Genomic DNA, 13207 nt, shown 5'->3' with positions numbered 1-13207 from the left:
CCGGAATCTATCCAGTTGCTATAGCGGAATCCTGGTCAAAGAGCAACTAAGACTATAACGTTGAACGATCGTGGCACCCCGGATAGGCGTGTAAACAATGGCTTCTTCTTCTTCCTGTTCTGGCAGCACGAAGCGTAGCCTCTAGCAACCCTTCCTCCTCGGAACCTCGAAATGCGTGGCTGACAACGTTGCTGGTACAGATAAATTGCCAACGTTACTCTCATTATTATCAGCAGTGACATCATTCTTAGCGGGACCCATACAATTTTCACGGTTATTTGACGCTTCATAAAAAAAAAAAAAAAAATCCAACTGTATGACCCATATCATTCTACGCTCGTAAAGAACGGTGCGTATATCATTTTATCACAGACACGGCAAAATATTTCACCCATTAATTGTAAGTGGGATATGAGTGGATATAAACCAGTTCTTCAATTAAAAACAAAAGACAGGCGGAGCACTGTCACAAGGGCGTACTCCAAAAAGTAATACGGTGACTAGTGACTCAGAATTACAGTAAAACATGCATCAGCCTTAGGTGAACTCACCCTTAATTGGTGAAATCAGAGAATGAAAATGGCAGTTTTACTGACTATGTGGTGACCAAAAAGGACGATATTAGCTTAACGCTTATATCGGTCACTAATATATATATATATATATATATATATATATATATTCACCAGATAGATAGCCATAAATCCACCAGATAGATAATAAAATTGACTAAGTAACAGTTACTGGTACCAGTTACCTCGTACTTAGCTGTGCAAGTTGCTTCAAGTGCATTGCTTTATTTTGTGATATTTTACATCCGATTTCTTTGGTCTATTTTTGACTATTCAGACTCTGCCTGGGTCCAGTTATCATACCTCAAAAATGAATATATACTGTAGTACATTGGAGCAGATTTATAAGAATCGAGATACAACGGTTTGGTGGTATCGTTAAACTAATTCATAAATGTTAAGGACCATAATTTTCGAGGCCAGGGGGATTACCTGGGTTTTAGGGGAAAGGTTTTTTTTAGAGTAACTAAATTTTTATACGACTTTTTCTGCCCCACTCTTTTCTCTCTCTCTCTCTCTCTCTCTCTCTCTCCTCTCTCTCTCTCTCATAACAGCCGCTATTGCAAAAAATGCTGGACTCTACATAGCAAGACCTGACCAAGACAATATCCTAACCTGGAAGCCTGGAGTCATGCACTGTTATCTCTCCTCTCTCTCTCTCTCTCTCTCTCTCTGACTCTCACCTGAGTAAAGTAGCGATAATTCTTCCTGCAGCTCCGTAATCTCTCGCAAGCACGAAGTTCGCCTGACAAATGCTTTGCTGAAAGCACTGTGTGTGATGCTTAGTTTTATTCTGCTTCATCCAACCATCCTGTAGACGAGAGAGTATCTATGTACATTTTCAATTATATATTTTTTCTAATATAAAATAAGGTCCTACCCTCACTAGTGATAGGTCAAATTTTCCAAATCCGCTTACAAAAGCTTGTCAGGTGCTAATACTTGTTTTGCGACTGCTTGTATGTTCGTATGTACTGTCCCGCTACCATTTATATTATGCGTATCTACCACTTTGTACCATTCCTCTGAAGATAGCTTAGTTAGCAGTAAAGCCGACACCAGTCAGGATCTAAAACCGAGTTTCATTTCTTCCCTCTGGTGTTTGTAGTAAATCAAGTGTAAGAATGATTATGGGTTGTAATAATGTTGTTGCATGTCCACGTTATGTGCGAGAGGTATAAATTGTGTTTTTTTTAATGCAAATATTTTGTATAAATTAAGTGTGATTGTGATTTTATTAAACCTAGGACTAGCTGAGTGTACTGTGCAGTTTTCTACAGTAATGACATATTGTAGGTATAAATTTAGGTATATGCGTGTTTGTGGTAAGGTTTCTGTACTCATATGTATTCTTAGGTTCCAATGTGGCGTGTTTGTGGTATAGGGTATGTATGTTTAAAGGTGTGTTTTGTGGTTGTGCACACAATGTGTTCCGAGTGTTTGTGTAAAATGCATATATTTCCTTAAGTGCTTAGGTATGTGCGTGTTTCATGGTAGTGATCAGTAACATGTATGTGTTCCAAGTGCTTTATGTGCGTGTTGTGGTAATGTTTGTGGCATATGTGTTTTCCCAGTCCTTGTTTGTTTGGTAAAGTTTATGTTCAAGTGTGGGTATGCGTGTTCCCAAGTGTGTTTGTGCTTAGGTATGTGCGTGTTTTTGTGTGTGGAGTATGTGCTGTTTGTGTAATGCATATGCATATATGTTCAAGTCTGTGCTTAGGTAGTGTAGGTATGTGCATGTTTGTGGTAATGTTTGTGTATGCATATGTTCCAAGTGCTTAGGTATGTGCGTGTTTGTGGTAATGTTTGTGTACGCATATGTTCCAAGTGCTTAGGTATGTGCGTGTTTGTGGTAATGTTTGTGTACGCATATGTGTTCCAAGTGCTTAGGTATGTGCATGTTTGTGGTAATGTTTGTGTACGCATATGTGTTCCAAGTGCTTCCTAGTGCAATATTAGAGGTTTAATGAAAGAAAATTACGGTCAAACTTCTCAGATAAATATAATGTAACTTTCTACATTATATGGAGATTATTTAGGCAACGTAGCTTTTACATTCAGTGACAGATGATATCGTTTATCGCTAGTAATATCACTACTGTAGCCTGTACCGAGTATAGTGTAAAATTCTATTAGTACTAGTTGTACTAGTACTAGCTGTATTAGCACTAGTTGTACTAGTACAGCTAGTACTAGTACTGCTAGAACTAGTACTAATAGCATTAGTATAGCTAGTACTAATAGTCCTAGTACAGTAGTATTAGTACAACTAGTGATAATAATAGTACAGCTTAATGGTACTAGTATAGCTAGTAGTAGTGCAACTAGTACTAATAGTAGTACAACTAGTTCTAATAGTACGATTACAGCTAGTACTAATAGTACAGCTAGTACTAGTAGTCCTAGTACAGATAGTACTGGCACACTAGTACTAACAGTACTAGTACAGCTAGTTCTAGTACGACTTGTGCTAGTACTTATAGTTGTACTAGCACTAGTCATACTAGTACTATTAGTAATAGCTGTACTAGGACTGTTAGTACTAGTTGTACTAGTACTACCAGTTTACAAATATTAGTTATAGTAGTGCTACTAATACTAGTTGTATTAGTAGTAATACTGTACATAACGAGCCAGTAATTTTGTTACATATGATTTCCCGTCATCGTAACTTCCGCCGTATAAGAACAAGAACACACATGCATACGAACATCAAGGAATTCTTTGTCAAAAAACCGTCAAATCACGACCTAGTTTCGTTTGAAGAAAACACACGACCCAACTAAACCATACTTTAGATAACCCTTCAACATTTCCTTTTGTCTGATAACAGGAAAAAATATAAATGTAATGAATTAACATAGAATAATTGCGTGCAATTGCAGAACTTCATAACGAACAAAGGAAGGGCTTTCTTTAATAAGGCTGCGTTCCGCTCACGATCTTGTCGAACGGTTTTCCGTCTTTACTTTTTAACGGAAAAGCTCTTATCAATTAGACTCAAGACACGTGTACTTTGTTCTTCTAGGACCTGCATAACTGAGAGGTCTCCCTGTCTGAGCATATATTGTTTAACATATAATAAGGCTTTTGCTTAATATATGATAAGAATTGAAGTGGGGAAACTTCTTATGCATGAAGCCAAGAGCTACTAAGACTATAAATGGCTGATAACTGACTACAACCTTTTGTGAACTGGCGTCACAGTCTCACAGTAGCTAAGGTTATTGAAGAGGTCAAATTACCGTTTGTTGTATATAATTTCAACTAAAATCAACGGTTTATATCTATAAGATTCTATATAAAAGCGGGAATAATATAGACATTAAATCATATATTAAGAAAAATCGCTTCCTCTGGAGAAACAGTTTACATTACTGAAGTCGTTAAAGAGAGAGAGAGAGAAATAGAGAGAGACTTACCAACACAGGAGGCAAAATCTTTGGCAGGGATCGGAAAAGGTGTTGGGGGCCATCCTCGCTGACGAATTCCAAAACATCAGGTTCTTGTTCCTCTCGAGGAAGCCAGAAGTTCGCAGACACCTCATCATCAGGAGCCCACCGCCTCTTCCTCGCTCCACCCGCTCCCCGTCCTTCTTCTTCTTCTTCTTCCTTTTCTATGATTGTTTCTATGAAGTCCTGTAGATGTCGTAGATTTTGTTAAATAAAAAATTTAGGAGATATAGGGTATGTGTAGTTAAGATGTTAACTTTCACAGACCAGTAAACGGACTTAACCGTCACAGACAAACATTTTAAAATTCTTACTACGCCTACAGTAACCCTCACTCGGCATTCGCTCCAATGTTTTCTTATCAATCAGCCTTCAAAAACACAGAAATACTTGACGGAAATAAAATAAATGCAACAAAGTACAAGATTTGTTGTCATACCCTCAGAATATCGACGAAGAGAATGAAACCAATCACGGCCAGAGCTGAGTTACAGTCGACGTAGCGATGGTACCTGAGTATGCAACAGATGTTAATCATTATTACCATTGCTTATATAAGGAAGTCTGAGTACTTTTAAATTTAGCTGAAGTTTTAGAAATATATTTTCGATAAAATTATCTTAAAATGTGAGTTTATGAATACGAGCGCACCGCTACAGCGAATGCGTTGATACTGCGGCCGGCTCAATTAACTTTCTACCTCGGTTCTCAAATAAAGTCATAACTATTTATGTATGTTTTATATGATTTATTGAAGCTTATCTGGCATCTTAAAGTTAATATAATTTTATATGTTAGCATGCGTAACACACACAAATATATAGAATAATATCCACACAAGATGACTTGCAATACATTTTTCTTACGAGAAACACGAATAGCTAAATTACTTACCCATATCCACCACCACCTCTGCCTAGCTCATACTCCATAGATCTTGCTGCACCTAGAAAATAAAATAATATTTATGGAACTACGTAATTCATTTAAAAGCTTTGCATTTCTGCATTCCAATTACAAAGTTAAAATGGAAGGATGTTTTTGGGTTTGACCTTGAAAGTATAAAGTTTGTTAATTGTTCTTATTGTAGGCCTATTGTTGTTTCTCGTGAATGTTTCCGGGACTGATTTACAACATCAGACTAAAAATTATCTCTCACTTGTTACTAATAAGCCCTTTCACAAAAGCTAATATACTAAAAGGCTAAAAAATAAGACTCCGATTTTTTACGAGGTGAACATTCATTTGCAACTCACTGTTAACGTTTTGCATGATTAAATCACACTGTCTTTTATTCCTGAACAAACGCACTAATTAGGAATTGGTGTCGTGAACAAACACTTGCAGCTCCACCACCTCCGTGCCCAGTGCCCGAACACTACAGTATAGGGTATTATCAGGGAACCTCAGCCTAGGTCTCGAGAGCGGGTCATGGAGCCAGTGGGGTTAACGGATAAAGGACCTTCAGGAGAAGAGTTCTACGTCTGGCAGGGGTTATGAAGTTCAAATTCCTTCGTGACACATATGGCAACGGCCGTTTTTCTCTCTTAAACGTCAAATTCTTTATTGTTTTTAAAAGTTGAAGTCTCTCTAATGTTGCATACTATCCAATGCTTAAATAATGCCACACGCAATTTAAGTATTCTTGTAAATCTAGATATGTCCTCAACACAAAAACACGCACATGGGTTTCCAAAATTCAGGTAACGAATTTAAGTTTTGGGCTTCTATTACTTTTAACAACTCTAATTCAATCTTTCTTTCACGAACCGAGGATTTTAATGTCTTTTGACGTACATGAATGAAATCTCATTATCAGATTTTAAGACAGTCAACCGGATTTTCTCAAGTTATAGTTATCGCAAAAGCGTCACCTCCACGTAACTGTCAAAATTGGTGTTAAATAAAGGCAGTCGAGTGCACTAACTTCTTTACTGTACTACTTTTTATTTTCTATTTAAATTCATGTAGGTCGAAAGGGATGGGTAGCTATTAACAGTCTATAACGCCACCCTCAACGGAGGTGACAGCATATAGATACCCATCTCTTTAGACCTACTTAAAATTTTAAATTTAGTGAAAATTGTGCTAGGGTATGGTTTATGTGCCAAATTAGAGTGAATAAGGTTTTGAGATCAATCATAATTTTGGCTGACGTATGATTATTTTCTAGAGAGGATGATATACTTCGTCGTTCCGTTGTAGAGATAAACAATAAACAACGGTCTACTCAACGCATTGATGCTAACCTGATTTTTTACTTGTTATTCTTTCTGGGTTCTACCTAGACTGTAGTGGAGAAATGATAGCGTTTATGGTCATGTTCACTTATAACCTAGACTGTAGTGGAGAAATGCCAGCGCTTATGGTCATGTTCACTTATAACATATTTTCTGGTAGGTGAACCAAATATACTTTGATCTACGCGTTGAGCTTTCCAGTACGGTAAACCTCATCAAAGTGCCGTGATAAATAACCAAGGAAACATCTGTGTGGGCGAGTTATTTCTTCTGGGAGTGTTCCGCAGTCGAAGCCATTACTGTCCAAAATTGCTACGTAACACTTTGGGGTCAGTGATATTTGAAACCGGATGTTACATCTTTGCTTCATGCTCTGGTCATTAATTAGGTCATCAGTGGAGCGAGAGCGCTAAGCATTCTTATACGTTAGTATCAACATCTTTATGTAACTACAGTATATACATATAGGCCTACTTGAATCATCATACTATGTTTCTTATCTGCCTGTTTTTTAAATCCTTAACCTGCCTTGAAGACAAGACAACTGTTATATATATATATATATATATATATATATATATATATATATATCTTCTATATATATATATATATATTACACACCATTCTCTCTGAACCTCAACCACTTGTTCTTGAAAGGACTCTTTTCCTGTTTTATAATACTCACACCATTGCCTCTAAACCTCTGGCCATTTGCTATTAAGAAAGTAGTGAGTTTTATGAGCGTATTGTATAACATCAAATCCTATAAACATTCTTAGAGCTCACCAAAAAACCTCGGAAGTAATGTTGGGACCTCGGTAACCGAAAGGGAGCTAATAGTTTTTTGGGTGGCATAAATTAACATTCCCGAATGCTCTCGAAAGGCCTAGCAAGTCATTGTGCTTTTACTAAATTGATAAAAAACATCACGATTTGCCTCAGGACGAACCACTGGGATTCAATACGGAATTCCTGAGGCAGGACGTCTTGTGAAGATTCTTAGAGCCAATGTACATGGGACATGTAAACCTCTTCTATGGTGGCTTTGTGGATATAAAAAAATCATGGACTATAACACGTTTATTGTTTCAGATTTCAGTTGCCAGGCGTTAGATATAAAGGAATGGATTTTCACGTAAGAAAAATTGGTAATGTTGATAAAGTATATTTTCCCAAAGGAGAAATAATTAACAACAGCTGAAATATGTTCGATATTGCTGAGCTTAGATACATAGGCAAAGAATTGGTGTAGTTTCTCCAAAATTTGAGAATCATGAAAAGACAAGGTAAATAAACATATTTACAATTTAAATTTGTATTTTATTAACACTTAACGTACGAAAACAGTGGCTAAAATGATTTTCACAAATAAAGTCATTTTTTACTTGTCACTTGCGAAGAGATCCGTAACGTTTCTTCATTTGACAGTGAAAGCAAGGGAATCCTGAAAAAGGACACTTTTGAGGAGGAGGGAAGGAAGTGATAATAGCAGATTTAATTTGAAAGAGATAAATGAAGAAAGAGACAAACGCGAGAGTTTTATGATGCTATGTGCATCATTAAGTCCCAGTAATAGATGACGATGATCATGATGATGATATTACGGTAAATTTCCACACGACCTCTCCAAAATCTTTTAGGCTAAACGGCGATAGTATGTACCACGCATACGATTTAAGGAACTCCATGGAGTTGGCGTCCAAAGGGCCTGTGACGGTTCAGGCAGCAGCGCACACCACAGGATAGACCAATAGGCAGTTCGCCCCCCCTCGGCCTGCCTCTCCTGCCTTCAGCGCCCTCTGATAGCTTTTCGAGTCGTAACCTGTGAAGGACTTGGCTGCCACTTGGGTTAACAGGTAGGCCAATAAGCCGTTCGGTGGCCTCGTCGACGAACCTGCCGCCATTGTTCGTCGAGGTCTCGACCAGTTGACGGTTGGCCTCACAGAGGCTTCTTTCCATGCAAGAAAGGTCTTCGTAACCGTCGTTCACATCTACCAGAGTGTGCTGTGATGAAAGGTAATATACATTAAACACTCGTACTAGGAAAATCTCTTTCTGTAATAGAAGTTATCATCCATTAGACACTAGTAGGCTACTAGAAAAATCTGTTTAATGAAGCTTTCTAGATTAGCACGGGTGGTGGAAACAGACTTACAAGTTTTTGTTATTATAATTATTATTATTTAAGTTAATATTTACGTAACATGACATACTGGCATCATCTTGCAAAATAACATAAAGAAATTTGGGAAGAAAGTATAATAGAATTATACATACATAAATACAGACGCACTCACACACACACATATGTTATATGTATATGTGTATATATATATATATATATATATATATATATAAATATATATATATATATATATATATACTACCAACAAAAACAGCAGAAAGGATAACTGGCAAAGTCTGGACAAAAGCCTGAGATCTGTCGCCGAAGAAAGATGGAAGGAGACCTGAAGCCAAGCTGCTCACTGACCTTTGACCCCTCAATGACCTTCTCATTCCTTCCTCCTTTTTTTCCTTTGTCATATCTTCTATTATGTCCTGAAATGAAGGTTTTACTTTGATGAATATGTATGTATGTGTATGTATCTTATGTATGTAATGTATGTGATTATATAATATAAACTATATATATATATATATATATATATATATATATATATATATATATATATAAATTTATATCCATACATACATACATACATATATATTTTCATATCTATATACACATATATTTACACACACACACACACATATATGTATATATATATATAATATATATATATATATATATATATATATATATGAAACACATACATATGACACACATATATATTTATATATATTTATACACACACACATATATATACATACATATAGATATAGAGAGAGATATATATATATATATATAAACAGCGCATTACGGCAAACATAAGCTAGACTTGCTCTCAAAAGTTCAATTAGTCCTAGAGGCCCTGATGAGGCCAAGAGCTTTACACAGTTCCACCTCGAATCTTCGTATCTGTTCAAAATAAAAAAGAAGTTTATTGAATTTAAATATACACTACAGTAGGAGTGTATGACATAGACCTACAGAATAAGAGTTTAACAGAGGTCATAAGAATGATGAGCCTACGGTATCTGCAGAAGGGAGGAGTGTTTATTAGAGCTAAAGCTATTGGCTTCGTTCATGGAGTGTATCTACTAAAGTGGCGTTCGTTAAAAGCAACACAAAAGCGGAGTTTATCACAACACGAGAGAAAAATATTTCCTTACCCGCCAACATCCCAGCCAACTTCGTAACCTCTGCCGGCTGAAACAGCGCTGAAGTCTGCTGAAAGCGAAAAACAAAATGTTTAATTTTCTAACTCATTTTAGTTCACATTTAACCTCTCAAAAGATTTGTTACAAGTGCGTAGGAATTTACTTTGGGATGAACTTCCACTCTGACTTTCCAAGAGGCTAGACTGATTACTTGCTTGTAAATTATCTGGCATTACAGCCACCTAGGTCACTGAAATAGCCTAGAGATTGGGTGGTGTTACCCTGGATTCGTTGAGAACACTTGTCACCAGCTTTCTTAACTCATTGTACTAGATGAAGTATGATGAATTAACGAACGATTATAATTACAAAGGGTATAATTATTCAAAGGTGAAACTTCGTATAAGAGAACAGGTATTTCGTATACTACCGCAAAGATGAAGGCTTATATTCACCAAGATTCGGACAGATGAATGAACGTGCAATTATGGTTTTATAATTTCGAAAACAAAACTGCGTTTGGACAAGTATAATATATATATATATATATATATATATATATATATATATATATATATATATATATATATATATATATTATTAAGATTAGATATCGACAATGAAGGCAAAAGAGCAATTTAAGTAATCTCGAATAGCATAGCCAACCATTAGGCCTATAGTGATTTTTAGGATAAAATCTATCATAACTTTAGGATTGCTTAAAATGACCAAAACTGCGAAAGCGGAGAATACTCAAATTAAGCACCAATACATAATGACAGCATAACCCAGACCTAGTAGACTATGAATGTACAAGACAATATTCCAAGTGTGTGTGTATATGTATATATATATATATATATATATATAAGAAAAATGACATCACTCACCGTCTCCCATATTGTTTAGCGGAGTCAAATTGCTGCACAAAGAACAATCCAAAACAACAGATATTCCTCCTTCAGCACTTGGCACTTCGAGAAGTCTTCACTACGAGTAGGTCGTAAGCTAATATGAGCACCAAGGGCTCTAGACCTTGTTGAGCACCTTCGTCCTTTGGGCTGGATGAATCTCGGAACAGTTACCTGACTGGGGCCGAAGGCTACTTACCTGTTCCAGGTGAGTAGAGTCTGAAGGTGTGCTTAGGTCACCAGCCACTTTGGCAAAAAGGATAGATGTAGTAGTCTCTATATAAATATTCAATTATTTCTTCCATTAAATTGTTGTATTTTTGTACTAAAATTATCAATTGTAAATATACCTTCAAGAGACTAAAATATATTGCAAATATTTTTTCAATCTCATCTTTGTGTTGACAATGGTATTATTGTCTTATTATTTTAGATTTCGTATTTTTGTTTAAACCTCGAATAACTGACTTGGGTAAAGTTCTTTAGGAGTTTGTTCTAAATTATAAATATTAGTAAAATATATAGCGACTGTGCCGATGCAACGTAGGCCTAGGCTTGTAGACAGTACATCAATATATGCCTAAATTATGAATTTTTAAAATTAAATATTATTACCATTAGTTGATTTAACTATACCAGTAAGTCACCATTTTTTAGAAGTTTGCTCTAAATTATAAATGTAGTACTAAAACATTTTCGACAGAGTGCCGATGAAATATAGGCCTAGGTTTGTAGACGGTGCATCCTTATAGGCCCAAAAATCAGTTTTTCAAATCTCACTATTATCATCATAAAGTGGTTTAACTGAACCACTGAGTCACCATTTTTGTAGAGGTTTGTTCTAAATCGACAGTGCGCCGTTGACATATTATAGTTCTAGATTTGTAGACGGTGCATCAGTATAGGCCGAAAATCAAGTTTTGAAAATTCACTATTATTATTATTGTATATTATTATCACAAAGTGGTTTAACTAAACCAACGAGTCACCATCCTTTTTTATGTTAGAAACAGCAACCATTCACAACAATGACAAAACAAATTTGAACAAAAAAACTGCAAAAAAAAAAGTTGAGCATCTTAACGGTAAGCTTTCTTTGTTGACAAAATCTCCCGAAACAAATGCCGTTACGCAGGAGCAAAGAAATTTTTTTTTTATCCCCGCCCGTAGTCATAACAGCTCTACACGCCGCAGGACAACCCCTGACAAGTTGACCTAGTAATGGTCAGGAATGCTGGACCGTCGGGGGATAAAGTACAAACCGATATGTGGGCCGTGATGTCTTTTTAGGGTTTTTAACTTTTACGTTTATTTAACAAATAAGAATTCTTTATTAAACAATAGCTTTAGCAAGTTGATAATAATATAATAAATATAATAAAAATAATCTTACAGAAAATTTGACAACGTCGGAAAATGGGAGAATTAAAATAGTTATAATAGTTATAATGTATAGCAAAGTTCATATTCTCAAATTCGTACAGAAACTCTTGTTATTTACGAGGTACTACTCCTGCTAAGTGGTAATAATAATAATAATAATAATAATAATAATAATAATAATAATAATAATAATAATAATAATAATAATAATACCAGGCTAGAATTAGTATCATAATATAATCATTAATCTTTCAAATTTGAATGTTCCGTGGAGACTTCAACAAAACCCGTCAGAAACCTGAGGCCTGGGGGGCCATAATTTCCGTAACCAAGCGGTCTCTTATCATTTCGGAAGGCTTAATAAATAAAAATAAAAATATTCAGGAACGAACAGAATAAAAGATTTTCCTCCCCGAGGTAATGGTAGCGGCGGCATTTGCATATCAAAAGTGAGCAGGGTAGTCTAACAGTTGTCAGAGAACAAATTCAAGAACTTTTCAGTTACGTATACAATAGCGTGAGATGACAGATGCACGGTGATGATCTGAAATCTTTGGGGGCAAATTCAAGTGTATGACCTGCCACTGTGCGGTGAGGAAATAACATAGTTAAGATATTTTCAAATAATGTACTGTACCTGTCAGTTAAATAACAAATTCGCTAATTCGAGAACTTCAAAATCTTATAAGTTTGAATAGTGCCAGATGTGCGAAAAGCAAATAGAATTAATCAGGGAACTTCAAAGGCGTTGATGGCAATGTCAACGTTGCCAGATGTTCGACGAGTAAAGAAACGCGCAAATAACGGCAGCTTAGTAAATGCGATTTGACCACCTGGTCCCGATAGATCGTGACTCAGCAAAAAAGAAAAAAAAAGTAATTCTTTTCTTCAGAATTCTATCCCATTGTAAATTTTCATTTTGTTCACCGTTTAACGGTTGGCCGGTTCGGATTGCTGGGTTAAAAGTTACGATATTTGGTGTAACTGGACGATTACGAAAAAAAAAAAAAGGAAGCCAGGTGCGTTACGGGAGTTTTTAGAAATGAACCCAAATTATGGAAGATCGTTTGAAGCACTTTTCTGGGGAATGGATTTCCTTATTTATTTTATTTCATTACTCTCTCTCCTCTCTCAAAGTTATTTAATGGTGGCCATTAGGTCTATCGTCCGACAACCACTGCGGATTGAACTTAAGGACTGATTTGATTTCATTACTCTCTCTCTCTCTCAGTTCATTTATCAAGGTATATGGGAGATACGCCGATAATCATTAGACCTATTGTACCACATCCAGTGGTCTAACGCCTGTTGGTGACTAAATAGCCGCTATTAAAAAATCAGGGCAGTGCCTAGGCGTATGTACTGTT

At 36.0% G+C, this 13207-nt stretch overlaps 1 protein-coding gene and 1 pseudogene across 1 annotated transcript in view; both read right to left on the bottom strand.

Moving 5' to 3' along the window:
* Nucleotides 1-5490, bottom strand: part of LOC136833554 (uncharacterized) — a 5582-nt gene extending 92 nt beyond the window's left edge. The window contains exons 1-6 of the mRNA XM_067095772.1: nucleotides 5281-5490; nucleotides 4919-4970; nucleotides 4464-4536; nucleotides 3995-4210; nucleotides 1256-1383; nucleotides 1-191 (exon numbers count right to left, since the gene is read on the bottom strand). The exon at nucleotides 1-191 is cut by the window's left edge and continues 92 nt beyond it. Coding sequence (XP_066951873.1) covers nucleotides 53-191; nucleotides 1256-1383; nucleotides 3995-4210; nucleotides 4464-4536; nucleotides 4919-4970; nucleotides 5281-5296 — 624 coding nt within the window. The 5' untranslated portion in view covers nucleotides 5297-5490 and the 3' untranslated portion in view covers nucleotides 1-52. The remainder of the gene's footprint in view (nucleotides 192-1255; nucleotides 1384-3994; nucleotides 4211-4463; nucleotides 4537-4918; nucleotides 4971-5280) is intronic.
* A 2492-nt stretch (nucleotides 5491-7982) lies between these two features.
* Nucleotides 7983-9474, bottom strand: LOC136833053 (uncharacterized; annotated as a pseudogene).
* Between the last annotated feature and the right edge of the window lie 3733 nt (nucleotides 9475-13207).

Source organism: Macrobrachium rosenbergii, chromosome 51 (genome assembly GCF_040412425.1).
Source record: "Macrobrachium rosenbergii isolate ZJJX-2024 chromosome 51, ASM4041242v1, whole genome shotgun sequence".
NCBI lineage: Eukaryota > Metazoa > Arthropoda > Malacostraca > Decapoda > Palaemonidae > Macrobrachium > Macrobrachium rosenbergii.
The sequence above is the reverse complement of the archived record's forward strand: the minus strand, read 5'-3'. Positions and strand labels throughout refer to the sequence as shown.